The sequence below is a fragment of the Mchenga conophoros genome, linkage group LG5 (genome assembly GCF_057382185.1).
Source record: "Mchenga conophoros isolate Kocher_MC1m ecotype Shallow Benthic linkage group LG5, M_conophoros_male_GT1.1, whole genome shotgun sequence".
Taxonomy (NCBI): domain Eukaryota; kingdom Metazoa; phylum Chordata; class Actinopteri; order Cichliformes; family Cichlidae; genus Mchenga; species Mchenga conophoros.
The window spans coordinates 41,180,019-41,199,140 of NC_140530.1; the positions used below are offsets into that span (position 1 = coordinate 41,180,019).

At 43.0% G+C, this 19,122-nt stretch overlaps 1 protein-coding gene across 1 annotated transcript in view; it reads left to right on the plus strand.

Annotated features, from left to right (window-relative positions):
- The window catches only part of LOC146575182 (poly(rC)-binding protein 3-like), a 79,727-nt gene extending 61,327 nt beyond the window's left edge, over positions 1–18,400 (plus strand). Inside the window, exons 6-8 of the mRNA XM_085275699.1 lie at positions 9,810–9,941; positions 11,571–11,699; positions 18,245–18,400. Coding sequence (XP_085131825.1) covers positions 9,810–9,941; positions 11,571–11,699; positions 18,245–18,400 — 417 coding nt within the window. The remainder of the gene's footprint in view (positions 1–9,809; positions 9,942–11,570; positions 11,700–18,244) is intronic.
- The last annotated feature ends 722 nt before the right edge of the window (positions 18,401–19,122 follow it).

The window sequence follows — 19,122 nt, forward strand, 5'->3', positions numbered from 1 at the left end:
CACAGCTCTGACTGAAGTGTGTAACCTTTACTTCCTCTACACTGGGGCTGCTCCCTGGCAGGGAGCCATTTATTATACGATATGTCTAATGGGATTGTCTGACCTCACAGACACTGGTACAAGCCCATATGCACACACACACACACACACACACACACACAGTAGTTAGTTACGTGTTTTCTGACATGGTTACCGGGTTTGCTCCATTTGTCTTTGACAAACTTTAAGTTCTTATCTTGTCATTTAAACTTTGCTGCTAATCGTCACCAAATGAAACATTCACATTTATTGATGTACTGTTGGTTCTAAGTTAGGCAGACGTTGCCATGGCAGCATCCTCCTGTCTCTGTGCACCAAACATAAAAAAACAAGAGGCTTATTTAGGTCAGTCTTTCCTGTGAGTTTCTTGTGCTTTTAAAGTGTAAAAAGAGTTTAAAGCCTTCAGCTATGATGTCATCTCAAAGGCATCGTTATATTGTGTTAAAGCGATATCAGCTGAAAGGACAGAGCTGCTGCTGTGAAACCGGACTGTGCAGCATCGGGCGTATCAGCTGTGATGCCACCCACTCATTTTCCCGCCTTGATATGTTTTGGGGGTTAGAAGACCGTATTTGGATGGAAAGGCGGCGTGCTAACATGCTAACATTTGCTGGCTTGTTAGCAAGGTGACTCCATAGCACACGTGACACACCTGGAGCCTTTCAGAGTTATCATAAAGGAGTAACTATCCATGGAGGATTATTTGTTGTTACAGGCTTTAAAGTCGGATATTTTAACAGAAGAGTCCATGAAGGTCATTCATTCCACCCCGCCTTCATTTCCCCGCCCCGAGGGAGGCCAATCCTACATGAGTCTATTTGATTTTACAAAAAGAGCTTTTAAAGCTCATTTATGAATGTCCGGGTATTAACATAATATGTAATTTCTGCCACTGCTGGGTTCAGTCAATCAGTCCAGCAGCAAAAGACGTAGTTTGATGTTGGTGTGAAGTACTGTGCTGTGAGTCGTCTTTAGCACCACTGCTAATAGGTTACACAGAAAAGAAAGGTAAGGTAACCTTGTGTTGAAATTCTCTGTTTTATTTAACTGTAACATGACCTGTTAGCTGTGTTACAGCAGCCGAGGGAGGTGACGGCAGCGACACATTAAACAGAATAAAAGATGTTTCTGTGGGTGAAGTCAGGAAACATAAAACATATATTACATTTTTAAACATCTGTGTATTTACCTTCTTTAGTTGAGGCCTGCAAAATGTAATCCACAAATATTTTGGCCTTTAAATGAGATGATGATGATTATCAACGAGGAAGAACTGGCGCAGACACGTATGTTATTTGATCGTGCTGTTTTTGGGTCTTTATCACTGCATATAGTCAGATGGCAGAAACAGCTGTTCATACACATCAAAAAAATGAAGAATAAAAACGTTCCGTTTTATTCAGACAGCGTCAAATCGCAGCAACAGCTGATTGAAGGTGCTTCGTATTGTGAGGTAGAGGCCCTGCAGACGAGGAAGATATCTGCCAGATGCCTCTCTGTCTGACAGCTGTATTGCATTATAGAGGGTGATAGCATTATCCATGATGGATAACAGTGATGTCCAATCACAGAGCCAGGCTTCCCGGTCAGTTTGTTAAACCCCACAGGATGCAGGTGAAGTGGTGATGGGTCTCAAACTATTACTCTGCAGCATAAAATGTATTTTCTGTTGTTTGTCAGTCTGATTTCTGTGGGTTTGAACATTATTAAGGACATAATTTATGACTAAGGCGGCACGGTGGTTAGCACTGTTGCCTCACAGCAAGAAGGTCCTGAGTTCAATTCCACCATCAGGCCGGGGTCTTTCTGTGTGGAGTTTGCATGTTCTCCCCGTGTTTGCGTGGGTTCTCTCCGGGTACTCCGGCTTCCTCCCACCATCCAAAGACATGAAGCTTGTGGGGATAGGTTAATTGATTAATCCAAATTGCTGCTAGGTGTGAATGTGTGAATGGTTGTCTGTCCCTGTGTGTTGGCCCTGCGACAGACTGGCGACCTGTCCAGGGTGTACCCCGCCTTTCGCCCTATGACAGCTGGGATAGGCTCCAGCGCCCCCCGCGACCCTGAAAAGGATAAGTGGAAGCGAATGGATGGATGGATAATTTATGACTAATCATTGGTCAAACAACCTGAAGGCAAAAAAAACAACTAATTGTAAAAGGCATTAAAAACAGGGTTTGGCTGATTTTAAGAACAATCATCTTTAATCAGCCACAAGATCAAATCTTTTCTTAACTGAAGATCAGAGTTTAAAGTAGTGGAAACAGGAACACTCCAGGCTAAATGTCGTGCTGTGTTCAGATTTTGTTTAAGCCAAGCGGCCGAATCAGTGAAGTGTCTGTAATTACTCTGCATTTTCAAAGGTGTGGATGACATCAGGAGAAAAGCAAAACGTCTTGTTGATGTAGATGTGGAGCGAACTCTGACAAACAAGCCGCGCCCGGCTGTCGGGTTATTAGTTACAAGCTCTCGCTGTGCAATCAAACACAGAACAAGTGGAGACCAAAGCACTGAATTCAGGGGAAAATATTTCAGCCACAAATGTAGAAATGTTTCCCATTAAACACACGCATACAGTGTAAGACGAAGGAAATGAGTTTGGCTGCACGCGTGCCGGTTCACGGCAGAGTGGTTTTGGCTGCAGAGAAATGAAATGTCTGACAGACATGACGCAAGCTGAGAAATTAAATCCAGGCAGATGGTATTTAAATCTTAGCAATCCTAATGGAAGATAACAAGATGGGATGGGGGGGAGGATCGGGGCAGAGAGTGGACGGTGATTTAGAGTGTGGTGGACGGGTCGCTGAAGGGATTTTAAAAAGCTGTGAAATGAGGAAGGAGTGAGAGAGAGAGGGCAGAGAGGGTTTAAAAAAGAATTGGAAGAGATAAAGAGATGAGAGAGGAGGGGGTCCTATGAAGAATTAATGAAGCTGGAAAGCAGAGAATATAAGAAAGTGTCACCGAGGGATTAAATAAAGGCTGTAATCGGGGAGATCATGCACAGCCTTAGTCTTAGGACCTGCACAGGTTCAGGTGTGTGTCTGGGACGGTTGTTACCTAACACGGCATCCCGCTGCCTCCAGCATCATTCTGAGGGGATGAGTGTTTCCCATGGCGTGCAGCATCTCTGCCGTAGGGACAATATGATGCTGGAGGAGACGTGCGGATAAATTAACACAGCATTAGAAAGAAGAGCAGAGAGGATTTTAAAAAGTAAAAAACAAATAGAAAATTAAAACCAATGAGGAGGAGAGTCCATAGAGCAGGGAAGGGGGTGGGGCAGAGCTGAGAGATGGTACTGAGAAAGGGGCTGGAGCAGGAAACGCTGCCCAGGAATGGAGATGGAACTGGAAAACAAGGTGATGAAGGCAAGATGCCTCTGGTGACCAGATGGGATAGTGGAGGAGGTAGAGGACCAGTGGCCAAGGAGGCAGAGCCTACCTGGTAGCCTAAGAGGGGGAAAGGCAACAGTGGAGACGGAGGCCTCGCAGGCGGTCACCGATAGTGAAGGACATGGGACCCCTCGGGAAGCTTAGTCGATGGCAGATGGTCCAGATGGGGCCCATCCCAAGCAATATGTTTAGGCTGCACGGGGCTCCTGGGCTTGGATTTGGCGGTGCTAGTTCACAAAGAACAGGATCTGGTGGCTCAGGGTTGTGAAGTGCAGGGAAGCTGACCTGTAATTAGCTCAGGTTCAGGGAGAAGCACCTCTAAAGGAGCAGGCGGTATCCCCCAAGTCCCTGGTGAGGCCCCTGGTGGCCTGAGTCATCCCTGGGTGGAGAGACAGGCTGGGTCTCTGCGACCTTCATCCTAAAGACAGGAATGAAGGTGTCAGCCAAGGAGAACTGATGTGCAGCTGGCTAGGGTGGCGAACATTGATGTCTCCATCAAACGTGACTGCAGAGGCGGTGATTAACAGCATCTACAGGGACCGTGCTTCCTCTTAGGAGTGGGTGATGATTTGGAGGATATAGTATGCATTGCAGCAGTCGAATGGCTCCAAACTTACCTGAGGATGTGGTGCCCAGGAGCCATGGGACCCCAGGACCACAACGTGCCACATATGGGCAGGCGAGTTTGCCTGAAGATGGGCTCACGCTCAGGGGTGAGCCATGGCTTCAGTTCAACGGTCCTCTTTAAAAAGGAGAGAGCCATCCACCGCCATTCAAAAGTCTTACTGAGCGCTGGGTCCATTGCTGGTTGTATCATTCTGACAAGAGTCACAGGAGCCAGAACCCATAAGCAAGGCACTGAGGGGTCCTGGCTCCTGTGAGGATAAAGTCCAGAACATCCAAACCAGAGGCAGATAGAGAGTCACACAACAACGAACACAGAGAAACCGAACTTGGAACTAAAGGCTCATTGTTAAGGAAAAATACGAAGGAAAATCCAAGGAGTTAACAATATAAGCATCAGTCAAGAGTTTACTTTAACAAGTCCCCAAACTCAAAAACCCTCAGTCCAAGATCCAGGACCATGACAAGAACGTCTGTGATGATGGACAGATGGAAGAGTTGAGGATGGAGGACAAATATAATCCAGAGAGAACTATTAGAACTTGTTTATGGATGTGAAACCTTCTACTGCAATTTGTTTTAAAATGTGGCTAAAAATGTAGCGCAGAAATTCAGCTTCATGAAACACATCAGGGAGGGATTTAAAAAACCATCTCCTTTACACTGAGCATCAGGACAAACAGGAAGAACAACAAACTTCATCTCCAAAGAAAAACCTCCTGGTTTAAGGAACATGTGTCCAAAATAACCAACCGGGATCAAAACCGTTGGTGCCTTACCCCATTTCTGCTTCATGAACCACTTTCTGCATGCAGAGCTGGCTGTCAATTACCAGCTCTGCATGCGAGAGCGCGCACAGAAGGAGGAGAAGAGGCAGCGAAGGCTTCTGTAAGAGATTTTTGATGATATAAATAAATATGTGTTCCTGCAGAGGAGGGATTGGAGTGATTTCATTCAGACCACGTTCATCTGATGGGCAGCCCAGACAAGACGGCGCTCTGTTATTTACATTTCACATGCAACGAGGCTCCGAGTGCAGCTCGGCCTTAATTGATTGAACCAATCGTATTAGGACCAGGTGATTTGGACTGCTATTTATTACCTGAGTTAATTAAAGTCGGAGAGGGAGAGTCATACAGAACGAGGGGACGGAGGGAGATTTGGTAAAGGATGGAGGAGCAATACAGAGAGAAAAGGAGGATTTAAGCTGCCATACGCAGAGATAGTATGTAATGAGAAAAGGGGGAGAAAGTTGGGAAGAGCTGCTGAAAAGAGGAGATGCAATTAAAAAGTGAGTGAATGAGTGAAGCCTTTCTAACAGCAGTTTAGGAGGTGGAAGAGTTGTGAAGTTCAGGGCTGGATGGGTGAGCGGGAAACACTCCTGAGACTGTCCTGGACTTTCATTCAAAGAGTCAGATTCAATACAAATGACAGATAATTACTTCCTGACATTACAGCAAACATAATGTTGTCATGAGCTGATGTAAAAGCTTTTCTAACCTGTTAAAAGTATTTAGTCTTGTGAAAAATAAAATATTTGAACGTGTTTCCTGAACACTGCTTCTTCTCATTAATAAAAGACAAAGATGGCAGCTCACCTACCAACTGTACAAAACACAACAGAGTCGCCGCCTCCAACTGTGGGAAGCCACCAACTGTGCCCAGAGATAATCAGAGTCTGACTTCACCAAAGAGGGCAGCGGGCAGGGGCTGCCGAGGGGCGAGCAGGTGTAGTAAGAACTGCTCAGATATGTTCGGGCCATCAAAGAAAACGGAGCGAAACAGCACAGAAATCTGCCACCGCCACACGGTCTGGTTCAGGAGGCAGATCAGGTCATCTCCTAAGAGTGCACGCCACATATCCTAAAGCAAGATGCTGATCCCAAGTTGCTCTCTGATGCATCCATCGGGGTATAAATGTGCGTGAGTCTTAGATAAAAAAAAAGCATAGAAAAAGTGCTTGTATGAAAAAATAAGTAAATAAATACATTGAAATAGTATGAATGAGGTAAGCTGTATAAAGTGTTTTGTGTGCTCAGGTAGAAAAGAACATTTCCCGTCCCTGGATGTAATTCAGGCGTTTGCAGAAACCTTTTGTTTGTTGTCCACAGGTGGCTGTGAGTCACAAACTTTCCTTTTCTTGAATAAATACCTGCAGCTTTGCATGCAGGGAAAAAAACCATTAGCACATTTCCACAGTGGATCGGTCAGGATCTGACAGTAAAGAAAGTTTGGTGGTCGTCTGTGACGGGTGGACTCCACACTTACAGGACAGACTTGTTTGTAATGAACGCTGCTCTATCTGGATAAATCCTGGCCTCGCACCTGAGCTGTCAGATTTACTCGCTCCTTTACTGATCTACACGGTTTTTTGCAGCTTCTGTTTGATTTCAACTGAATTGTCTGCGTCTGGCTCAAGAGTTTTGCACAGTGCGGTGTTTTAGACGACACGTGGTCTGCTGACTTGACAGAATTCGGCTATTTCCGAATAAGCCTGCCAGAGTCGCCCCGGGCTGCTTCTTAATTTCCACCTGAAAGAACATCATCAGATTTTGTCAGAAGCAGCTGCAGAAGTGTAAGAGCAGAGTGGAGACCCCGGGGCCGATGAATTCACTATAAGGCTGGGTGAATATGGAAATACAATAACTCTGGGTAAGATGGAATAACAAGTCATAGCAACAAGTCAGTGATATTACTGGACCTGTTCCAAAAACCTCAGCTGCATCTGATGCAAGAGAGGAGCTAAAGAGTGCTGCATCGATTGTAGTCATAGTTGTACCAGGCAGCGTTATCGGTGCATGTGCTACATGCAGGCTTCACAGATGGAGATGACTTGTGTTATTCTAACAGATATGGTCTGGTTCTGGAGTGCAAACTGTCAAGATTTTCACCCCACACGAGCTCTATATGTTTTACTTTCATTTATTTAAAGGAGACCTGAGGCACCACCCAGATGCGCTTTAACTTTTTTAATGTGATAATATTTTGATTTCACAACTGAAGTCTGAGCAGAGGACTGGAAATCAGGAGCTTACACTCACATCCACATCAGGCCGGTCAGACTGTGTAAAGCCTGCCAAGTGCAACCATTATAATAACAATATACCAGATATATACAGAAAGCACAGAGCCTAGAGGTGCACTGCTTCACTGTGATTGGCAGAAAGATTAAAATATTTCTGGGAAGTCTTCAAACGCACACATGAGAGCTTCTGGAAAGATGAAGCAAACGCGGACGAAGCGCATTCATCGGACGCTGGATGAAACAAATCATCTGAAAGATTAGTCGAGCTTATAAACACGTCAATTAAAAGACAAAAAGAAATGTTTTGCTCATTTTGAGTAAAATTGTCTTCAAATCAGCAGTCAGATCAAATCGTGACCTTTACAAAATGTGCAAATCCATCTCAGTGAATAACTTCCAGCAGCTTGTTTTAGAACGACTTTATTTATAGCTTTACATTTTCTTGTTTAACTGTTGCGTGTGATTGCATATGTTTCTAGGATGTATTTCGAGGCTGGAGACCTTGGGAAGGAATCCTATTAGCTTCTCTAGTGGAAACCAGCAGTGATTCAGCTGAACTGTAATTTATTAGCTACAGAATTTCCAGCCTGTGTTTGACAATCTGGGTTACAAGAAGTAATTTTTCCAATGATAATGTAGCAATTCTTTTACAAAATGTGGTTACTGTGTTGAAAAGAAAGCCCACTTTTAAACGTCTGCTGGCTTTTGATGAAATGAAACCAAACCAATCAGAGCGTACGGAACGTGATCTGCTATTATCCCGACTTGAATGCCGCCTATTCATCAAACTTCACGGACCTTGACTGGGAGTAGAGAGCGCTCTGTGTGTGTGTGTGTGTGTGTGTGTGTGTGTGTGTGTGTGTGTGTGTGTGTGTGTGTGGAAGGCAGAAGTATAAACAGAGAAAGTCAAAGTCGGACAGGGGAGTCGGTGGCAGAGAGGGGGAGACAGAGACGTTTGACCAGGGCAAATATAGTCTGTGATCTGCATCGGAATTAAAGGAACGACAGACAAGTGTGGAAGTTGTCTTTCCAATCAGCACTAACCTTTCACAGACTGAGCTCACAGACATTAAATGCAAATATTTATTATGAGCATTAAAAAATGTCCAGTAATATACTTTTTTTTTTAGTTACATAAATTAGATTAATTTGGTTTGCTGGTCTGTGCTGCAAAAGAAGCAAATAATACACTTACATGGAGACAGACTGTGCAGAGGTTTGGCACCACCTGGTTGTTTGTACTGGAACCAGTTTGAAGAGAATAGTTGCAACTCTTAGAGGCACAGTGTTCCTTTACAAGCCTGAGACCACAGCTAGCCACGGGCTAACATCAGCAAGCCGACCGACACTGTAGGTACACAGCAGGAAGGTTATCATATAACCAAGTGCAGCAACTAAATTCACGATTAATTTCGCCATGATATGACCATATACGGGGTCATCTGAAACAGGAATGACTAGGGCATTTATCACATGGTCCATCCATCCACTCATCATGGTCTAAGTCACAGAGGAAGCAGTTCAGGAGACGCACAGATGCCCGTAGGTGTAGCAGCTCTACTCTGAGCCCCTCCTGATGAAAATCACAATCAGTTTTTTCTTTCATGAGCTGCCAGCGTTTGTCTCATTGCAGATCTTGGTTGCATTGGACTTGAATATTTTTCTGAAGCTGCTTTAGCCTCAGGTTTTGGTAATCGTCATTCCTTTAACTACTGGAGAGCGAGTTCAGTGCTGTCCTAACGTAACAGTCAGGAGCCTTCTGTTTGCAAATGGCCTCTTACATAAAAATGTGTGCTATGCAGAAGTGCATCTCACGTACTGTGCCACTACAGCTGTGACAACGCAATCCACAGATTACCTTTAATGTACTTCAGTAATCATGGCATATCATTTTAATTTACATCTGTTCATTTTCTAAGTAACTAAATAGATTTTTGGATGTGGAAGTAGTGGTGTGCTGGAGGTGGGTTGCAAAGTGGCTTGCAGAAAGCAGGTTCAGGCCACTGAGGGATCAGCTGATGTGGGTTTATCCACAGAGCTGCAGAGCCAGTCTGAAGTAACACTGTCTCATTTATTCAACACTACAAGTTTCAGTAGTGATTATTTTTGTGTGTCAAGCTTCTTTTTATATTTTTAATGACAAGAAACATGTTTAGTGGTGTTTGTTTGTTTTTTTTTTTTTTGGGGGGGGGGGGGGGGGTCATTCCTTTTAAAGCTCAACTTCTGTTGTTTTTAGTTTTTATCTGACTTGAATCCCAACACTGGGAAGAAACAGAAAATGTATTTTTGGGATTACCAGATGTCATGAAAAGCTGAGTGAAACTGGAGCTCCAGCTCTGATCTAACTGCCATAACAGCCTCGTCTGTTCCAAAGCTTAACTCCTGAAATCCAGCTCTTTAGAAATAAATCAATACGAGGACTGAGACGTGGTTAGGAAGGATAAAAAGGTTCATCTCTGATCATCTTTGTTTGCTTACATGTTTTGGTATGCATATCCAATGGGCTGCATTCATTCTACGCTCAAAAGCAAACATTAGAAATACTGTTTGTTTAATAAGAGCTTTGTTTTCCTACAGCTCAGATGTTAAAGGGCTCGCGCTGACAGACGGTGGAAGGCAGCTCAGCAGCTGCATGCTGTTCTCCAGGCACACTGATGGATGTATCCATCGAACGGAAATACCTCGAGCCCTTTAACGACTAAATCCATCTGTTTCTTTTCTCTTAATCTCAGGACCTGACGGCCTTGGTAGCCAACGGCACGGTGACCAGCAAGCCTCCCGTCACTTTACGGTTGGTCATCCCAGCGAGCCAGTGCGGTTCCCTCATCGGCAAAGGCGGGTCTAAGATCAAGGAGATCAGAGAGGTGAGCCGCTCGACAAGATGAAGTCTCTGTCGTAAAATCGGGCATTGCAGGAACGTTTTCCACTTTCCAAGAAGACATCAAACCAGATATGAGTTACTGCTGATTAACTGCTGATTAGCTAGTGCTCGATGAACAAGAGTGAAAGACCTAAACGACTTAAATATTGGCTCCTGCTTCTGGAAAAAAAAATACACACTTTATTTTAGATTTTTAAAAATCCATACACACTGTGGGAGCATAAGTGCTGGGCCACCGACACATGAGGCCTACAGGAGCTGCTGGCCATGGAAACCCACTGTGAAGCTCCCAGCCTGCAGTTTCTGTGCTGATGTTCATGCCAGAGAAGGTTTGACTCTCCAAGTCCTGTAGTGAGATGAAGGGCTTGGTTGGTGCCTCACATCAGGTCCGGTGTCATTTACACGAACTGTGAAGCGTCTGATGACGCAGAACAGAGCCATGAAAGTTTTGTGGCTGCAGTCAGGAGGTTGGTGGTTCTGTCCCTGTCTGCTGCAGTCTGATTGGCTAATATCCTTTGGCAAGATAAATTCAGATAAATTATCTCCAATGAAATGGTGAATGCCTGAAAGTTGTTCGTGGTGCTCTACTCACAGAACGCTATTTTATTCTAATCAAAACTTGTGAAGATACAAAAAACAAAACTACATCTGATGATAAAGATATCCTTAACAAAAATGTTTACCGAGTAAAATTTACATTTTTGAGCTCTAAAAGCCCCGTTCAGTCTGTCACCCATGACCCCAGATGTCAGAGAGAGGGAGCTGTTGAGTCTTGTCCTGTTTTATTTAGGATATAAACCCAGCACCGGCGTGGAACTGACTCGCTGTCTCTAATAGTCTGTTTGAGATTTAACCAGCAGAAAGTTAATCTGCATTTTACTGAGCAGAAGCTGCTTGGGCTTGTCTGACAGAGCAGACCCTGTTTGTAACAGGCTTTAATGGGCAGCTCTGTTTACAACCTGGGCACAGTGGAGAGAATGCAAATGAATGTTATTTTAGTATACCGTGACTGGCTTCTGTGCAAGTTTGACTCAAAGGTCATAAACATCAATCCAGCAGACAGGAAGACTCAAACATGAGCTCCCATATTTAGATACTAACTTTGACCCCGACTGGATAAATCAAAAGTGTTCGTGGACAAAAGCAGGTCACCAAAGTTTTCTTTTTGATATGTAAAATACAAGGACCAGGCAATAATGTGAACACACACAGTGTGAAACAAGACCTTGAAAACTTCACAAAGGCTTCAGTGTGAATGTTGGGTCGCACATCTGACAGCATCCGCCGCAGCATGAGCCAGCTAATTAAGGGAAAATGGTAAATGGCCTGTATTTGTACAGCGCTTTACTAGATCTGAATTCCACAAGCGCTGAAACTTTTATTCATTTCGCTTTGGCTTTCTTACTAAATATCCTGAAACTACCACTTTGAATAGTCTTTGCTTAACTTTGAGTGCGTGAACTTCATGTCTATTAATATACAATCTGACACGTGACCTTCTGAGTTGTCAAAAAACACTTTTTGGTGCCTCATGTAGCATCTGACAGCATTCTCTCTGCTTATATTTTTAGGGTACAGAATCACTGTTGTGTGTGTTTCTTTGTGTGTACAGACGACAGGTGCGCAGGTTCAGGTGGCAGGTGACCTCCTCCCCAACTCCACAGAGAGAGAAGTGACGATATCAGGGAGCCAGGACGCCATCATCCAGTGTGTTAAACTCATCTGCACTGTAATCCTCGAGGTACGTGAGTGAGGCCAAACAGGAAAACTGAGTGAAATTAACGAGAAAGTACTGTAGAAAATGTTCAAATGCCTGGTTTCCACAAAGCTGTGAAGTTTGGGGCTGAAAACCAGAGCCTGTGTGGAAACTCCAACAGCTGCAGTTCCGCTAAAGGCCACTCGGGGGTGGCTCCAGCAGTGAGTCAGTCCCCATAGACTCCCGTGTTAAAACTTTACAGCAGAAATAAACATGTTTACAACCTGGTACAAAAACCATTTTGGTCTCTATGGAGATTTTCCCTCTTCATAACATCATTAGGGGCGTGGCCTCTCTGACTAAGAGGTGAATGGTGACACAGGCGGTCATAGCTGCTAGCTGTCTGCTAGGCTTCACCTCAACTAACTGGAGTCAGCGAACGTGTTTGTGGAGCCTTTTAGAGGATTTTTAATTATCTGACCAATGATATGGCTGCTGTGGGGCTAGTTGTATTAACAGATCGTCCAAAAAGTGTGACCTCCTTCTAGGATTTTATATTTTTACATGGTGTCTGTGTTTGTGTGAGGGAAGCATGCAGTCTATTGATGTTGCTTGCTAACCTGATGACTTAGCAGACCCTAAAAAACCTTTTATCTGCAGAGAAATGAAATGCAAGGTGTGAAAAAGCAAGGCGTTAAAGGTGTTTGAGGCAGTGATGAACCTTCTGGCTCCATTAAACATGATATTACGTTAGCTAAAATACTAACGTTGAGGTTTTAAAATACTAGTTGGTGACATCAGAGTGTCTCCATTCATTGCATACAGTCTGTGGCTGATGCTCTGCAGGTTCATCACTGCCTCAAACACCTTTAACGCTGCTTTTTCAGCATTCCTGTTTTCACACATTGCAGCTGCTTTGGTGCACATTTCTCCTCAGTGCAAGTTTTTGTTTTTTGGATGTGTGCATTATCTGGTGGGTGGTTGCTATGACAACAGCCTTATGTGCCTTCATCCTTTTCTAATCTAACCTTTACACCTTAATAATTAGTCAAAATGTCTGACATCATCTTACGTGATTAGTTCAAGGCTTTCTCTTCGTATCGGTATTTCTAGATTTGTCATTTTGTGACACGAGCATCATCGCCATCCTTCCCTGATCTATTATTACCATCACACTCGTGACACTCAAGACACAAAGCTTTTTTCTTCATCTGATGCAACCTGATGCTAATTTTGAAATAACAGAGCCGCAGGAGTGATTCTTTTAAAAATTTATGCAGCGGCTCTGTAATGATGCACACTCGTCTGCGCTTTATTACCACTACATTACATTTTTGTGAGATTTCGTGCTCCTTTCCAATAATCTTCAAAATGGAAACAGTAAAATTTATAATTCATGATTGTATTATAATTAATCAGAGACTGCAGTCATTAAGGAGAGCACGTCTCGAGGATTAGAAGCAGAAACTGAGAAATCAAAGGCTTCAGGAGCTCATTGGTATTCCAAGCACCTTAATCTGCGATAAGAAAGGAGGAGCAGAAAAGAAATAAAAATGCTGACCTTATTTAAACTTCATTCACTTTCAAGTGCTGGTACTTACTGTCAATGTGAAGTTGCATGCCTCCATTCACACTTTGTTTGATCTCAGTAAGAAATCTTTTGATGTACTTTGGTCCTCTGATGGACTGTTGTCTCCCTGCCGTCCACCCTGTGCATGCTTGGAAGTGATGCATCCAAACAGCACGTTGGGATAAATGAATGAGAAATCTATTTTTCTGTGAAGTCCTGTTGTCGGACGTAGAGTAGAGGTTTCTGCTGCAGCTTCACTTTATTCCACGGTGAATTTAGAGGGAACGAAATCTCAGAACTCAACAAAAATGCCAATGTAGACGGAAAAAAAATTGATTCTGTTCATCTGGACGTAGTGTTTTCAGTCTCAGCTGACTGCAGGTTTTCCCAACCTTATATAAAGTACCTGAACTGCTCAGACAGCCAGCTCTCAGCCAAAGCGCCCATGTCCCCAACTTTAAGCCTTAATACATTTAAAAATAAAAAAGAGAAAGACAAACTATCCCACGTACAGTTGTTATATTATAAAGTGTAAATATGTTTGTTTGTTTGTTTGTTTTCTGGTGAAATTTTGGATGTTTTAGCACGAGAGTCAGTTAGCACTGCCTCAAGTGGACATTACAGGAACTGCATTGTTTTTGTACTTTTAAACTTCCTTTTTTTCCCTTTTTATTGTAAAAACTCAATCCATGAAGACAAAATATATGTATCACTTAAACTGTAAAGTAATAGTGGGGTACTGAGGTAGGAACAATATCCTCATATATTAAAGCATTAATCAGCATTGCGTCATTATAATGGCAGGTTATCACATTGTTACCAGGATATATTTCTGTCTGCCTCACAGACGTGTGTGTTTGCACATTTTTACCCCAGTTCTAGCCTCTTGTTACCCACTTACTTATATTTGAGTGCTGTTGATACTAGGGCTGCCACGATTTGTCGACAAAATCGTTGACGACTAATTCAATAGTCGACGCGTCGTTTGAACCTTGTAAGATCCTGAAAGACGCTGGAATAAGTAGTAGGATTTAAGAGGGTAATAACAGACTGAAACAGAAGATGGCAGCAATGCATCTACAAGGATGCCAAAGTTAAGTCTGGGAGCATAAAGAAGAATAATGTCCAATGTAAAATCTGCACAATGGAACTTGCCTTCCATGGCGGCACGACGGCGATGCACGAGCATCTGAAAAGGAAGCACGTCATGGCTTCTGATGACGAAGTGGTACAGTCATCTCAGTAAGCGAATTGGCTAGTTAGCTGCTAACATTAGCGTAAACAGCGAGCTACTTACTCATATTGATAGCTGTAAATGTTACGTTACAGTACTGCAAAAAAATATGTTCGTCTTCAATGGACTTTGTCACCAACAACTTGCACACATCGGCACACAATTTGGGGGCCTTTCGGTTTGTTGCTACAATCTGCAAATTTCACTAAAGGTTTAATAAACTATCATCTTGTCTTTATTTTTAGTTAGCACATACCTTAAACACTTCCAGCTGTAAGCTAATGATAGTTATATAAGATCAGATGCATGCTGGTGCAATAAGCTGTAGTTTTACGTCCAATGGATGCATGATCTGATTAGTCGATTAGACTAGTCGACTATCAAAATAATCGTTTGTGGCAGCCCTAGTTGATACAAGAGTGGGATGGATATTGGACATTACTTTGGAAAGTAAGCGATTTCCACAGATTACCTTCTTGTATCTTAATGCCCTACTATTACCATAAAAACTATAAGAGAAAGCATTTATAAAATGCACACATAAATGAAAAATATAAAGGCTGAAGTAAATATGAATTATCAACATGCAGGGCCCGTGATGTGAGAAATCCCAGTCTCTGGGGTCCACCGGTCACCCCCCCCCCCACCTCTGTGCAAACTGTGAATGAGTGTGAGGGGGAATCCTGTTCTGCAAAGCCAAATGTTTTGCAGAATATGTGAAAACTTGTTTCATTTGATTACGTATTCATATTTAAATTGAGCGCTGACAGGTCATCATTAAGAATCTCATCAGCTAAAACAATTAGCCTAGACTCTCTGGGTGTATCCTACAACCAAAACTTAATGAGCTGCAGTGGATCGCAGCATGATGAATATGACATTAGTAGAGTGCCTGTGTAATAAAAGCGCTCAGCATGCAGCAGGAAAAGCCGTGATTCCCTCATTTCAACCGCATCAGCAATTCAGACAAACACAACAATCCAGCAGCACAGCAAGTTTAAATAAGAGCCGCTTGGCTTTTATGATGTTGTGCAGCAATAATGAAATAAACTCATGTTGCTGCTTAATGTCCCTTTGATGTCTCCCTGTTGCACCAAACACACAATAAGATAAAAATGGATGAAACATTAGCCGACACTTGATGATCAGTCACTCAGAGAATGTACTGTACAGGCTTAATAGGCTTAACATCCCAAATTAAATATAAAGCACGGTTGTTTCCCAGCCTCTGAAGTATTGAACCCCCTTCTGCTTCTATAAAAAATGATAGTTTTCAGCAGCAAAACTTATCACATATTAAATGATGAGCTTTATGCATTTAAAGATCTATCTCGTAGTCTTTTTAACTAAATCCTTCCAAGTTGGAAAAACATAAAAGCATATCTGTAATGTTAGAGGTTCTGCTGTTCTCCTGCAGCCAGAACTGCCATCCACTATTTTTTGGGTGACCACAGTTGGTGCAACTATCAGCAATCAATCAATTTAGTGCCCTTACTATATAACCACTGATGGTTTTTGCTTAGATTATGGCATCAGTGAAGTGGACCTACCACTCCGATGTCGTCACTACTGTGTATTAATGTGTATGTCCAAAAAAAAATCCCCCACTGCAAGCTCGGGTCCTCAGCCAGAGGCCTGGGAGCTCTACTGGACAGAGATCTCGGATGTTGTTCCTGGGATCTGCAGGAGCCACTCCCCTAGCTTTGGGGTCACTGCACCGAGTGCTGCGATTACAACGGTTACCTTCACCCTCCGCATCTTCTTGAGCTGCTCTTTCAGCCATTGGTACTTCCCAGGTTCTCATGTTCCTTCTTCTTGATGTTGCTATCACTCGGTATCGCTACATCTATCACTACGGGTCTCTTCCTCTGCTGGTTCACTACTACACTACAGTTCGTCTTGTGATTGGAAGGTTGCCGGTTCGAGCCCCGGCTCGTACAGTCTTGGTCACTGTGTCCTTGGGCAAGACATTTCACCTACCGCCTACTGGTGTTGGCCAGAGGGGCCGATGGTGCGATATGGCAGCCTCGCTTCTGTCAGTCTGCCCCAGGGCAGCTGTACCTGTAGCTGCCTCCACCAGTGTGTGAATGTGAGTGTAAATGAATAGTGGAATTGTGAAGCGCTTTGAGGGTCTCGAAAAGCGCTATAGAAATGCAATCCATCATTAATTATATCATCAGTTATATCGTTATTGCAAATTTTCAAATGTATATCGTGATAAATATTTTTGGTCATATCGCCCTGCTCTAGTGGTAGTAGGGACTGTCCAGATGTCACATCTTCTAGTAGACTTTCAGAGGATGCTTCACGTAGTCTTCGTAATCGGCCAGGAGGATCCAGGGTAGAGCTGTTATCCATTATCTCAGGTCAGCCGCTCTCGCACTCAAGGCCTTCAACGCACCAGTTGTTCTTGGGGTTTGGTGTCCAGTCTCAGAGGGTAGGGCTGATGATATCTCCCACCTCAAAAGTCAAGGAAACCACAGGACACATCCAAAAATGTTTCATCACAACGCTGGTAAAATGTTGCCTTGGTGGTTAAAATTTAAACAGGGTAATGACAAAAAGTACCTTTAACCCATATCGCAAGCTCATCCCTAAACTAACCAAGTAGTTTTTAGTGTTAAACCCAATCTATTAAACACAAGCGCCTCAATGGGGAGTCAGATTTGTAAGTTATTATTCCAACACTCGCCTTCCAATGTTTCAACACTGATTTCATGCTAAAGATATAAAGCAGCTGGTTTTGCCCTTGAATAACAGTGAGACACACACACAATGGTAAAACACAGCTCAGCACTACAATTGACTTTCTATTGACGTTGCTTTCACAGATGCCAGCCAGTGTTGGGGAGTAACGGAGTACATGTACCAGCATTACATACTTAAAATACAAAATATGAGTAACTGTATTCCGTTACAGTTACCGTTTAAAAAGGTGGTATTCAGAATACAGTTACTTTGTTGAAATAAATGGATTACACGGCGGTCTTTTCCTGTTTCATATGCTCGGCTGTGTCCTCTCTGTTTTTGGTAATTCCAGGCCGGTGGAAACCCAAACAAAACACACATTAAGAGGCTCTGATGTCTGTGTCTCAATCTCATGGCCCATGTCTCCTCTACTTGTGCCCCGAATAGTGATGTGAAGAAATATTTTTAAAAATTATTATTCAAAAAATGATTTAATATGAAGGCAATAGGCAGAGTGTTACAGGCATCGCCCTAAAGAAAGTACGAGCTGTCACGGAGCAGAAACGGGAGCTGGAAGCATGTAAATATAATAATAACCACTGCAGCCAAACAGAGAGCCTGACGAGCCCAGCTGTAAGTAAGCTGTTAAGACTCGACTGTACGCTGCGTTTGTGTTTTCCTCCGAAATAATAAGTTCCAGAATAGTTTTCTACACGAGATCGCTGCAAAAAGTGCAGCCTTACCTAATGTCCACCTACTGTTACTCATTTATATTAAGATTTAAACATCTGGTTGGTGTTGGTGTGGAGAGTAACCTTCAGTAATAGTAATAAATCACACAGCAATAGGACATTAATGTAGTTGTAAAAAGCACGATAATATAAAAAGTAAATATATAAAGTATATATATACATAAAGTAATCCAAAGTATTCAGAATATTCGTCATATAATCTGTAGTGGAATACATTTTAGAGGTAACCTTCCCAACGCTGATGCCAGCACATAATTGGACCCCATTATTTGCCACCACCACCTTAAGATTCTTCATATGTTTGTGCCTATAACCTCACCTCTGACTGTCTTTTCTTTATCTGTAGTCTCCACCAAAAGGAGCGACTATTCCATACCGACCCAGCCCGACTCCGGGAACTGTACTGCTGGCAGGAAACCAGGTAAGCTGTTGGAGAATGATGGTAATTAACATCCTGCTGGAAATCATGTACCACTGTAAAGGTCCTTCAGATGAACCGTAACAGGGAGCAAAACATAAAATGTGCAAGACGGCAGGAAAATGATAGATGGAGCAAACAGAACAAAATAATGCAGGTATCCGGTGATGAAAGTAGTATGAGAGTGGCAGAATAAAGGAAATGATTAATGAAAGCAGAACAAACAGATTTATAGACGGAAGAAAATCAGGTAACAGAAGGAAGCATGAAAGGAGGAGAGGCAGAGATGTTGGTGAGAGAGGCACGGGCGGACGGATTAATGGGTCAGATAGACGCGTAGATGAAGGGGATTTAGGGAGGTATGAAGAAATGATGGATGTATGGGAGTACTGAGGAAGAGATGGAGGAGTGGACGGATGAGTGAGTCGATACATAATTTATTATTCAAGAATATGCTTTGGTTTGCAATTTCAGTGTCAGACAGAATACCCACATGGTCGCTTACCCTCTTATGTTTTTTCCATGCACAGACACAGTCATGTTTCCATCTTTTCAGAGGAGATCAAACTGCCTTACTTTAATTTCCTGGATGTAGACTAAACTTAATCTAGAACAGCAATTTCCTTCAAATGGCTCAACAGGCAACTTTTGGTCCTCACAAAAAACCGAGGTCCCCGCAAGTCATTAAATAGATTTATGTCCCCACAACATCAGTAATACAAGTATGGATGTGTACACACACACAGTCCACTTGCTAAGTTGTAGGGTGTAGGCGGCTCCTGTCACACCAGTTCAGTATGATAAAA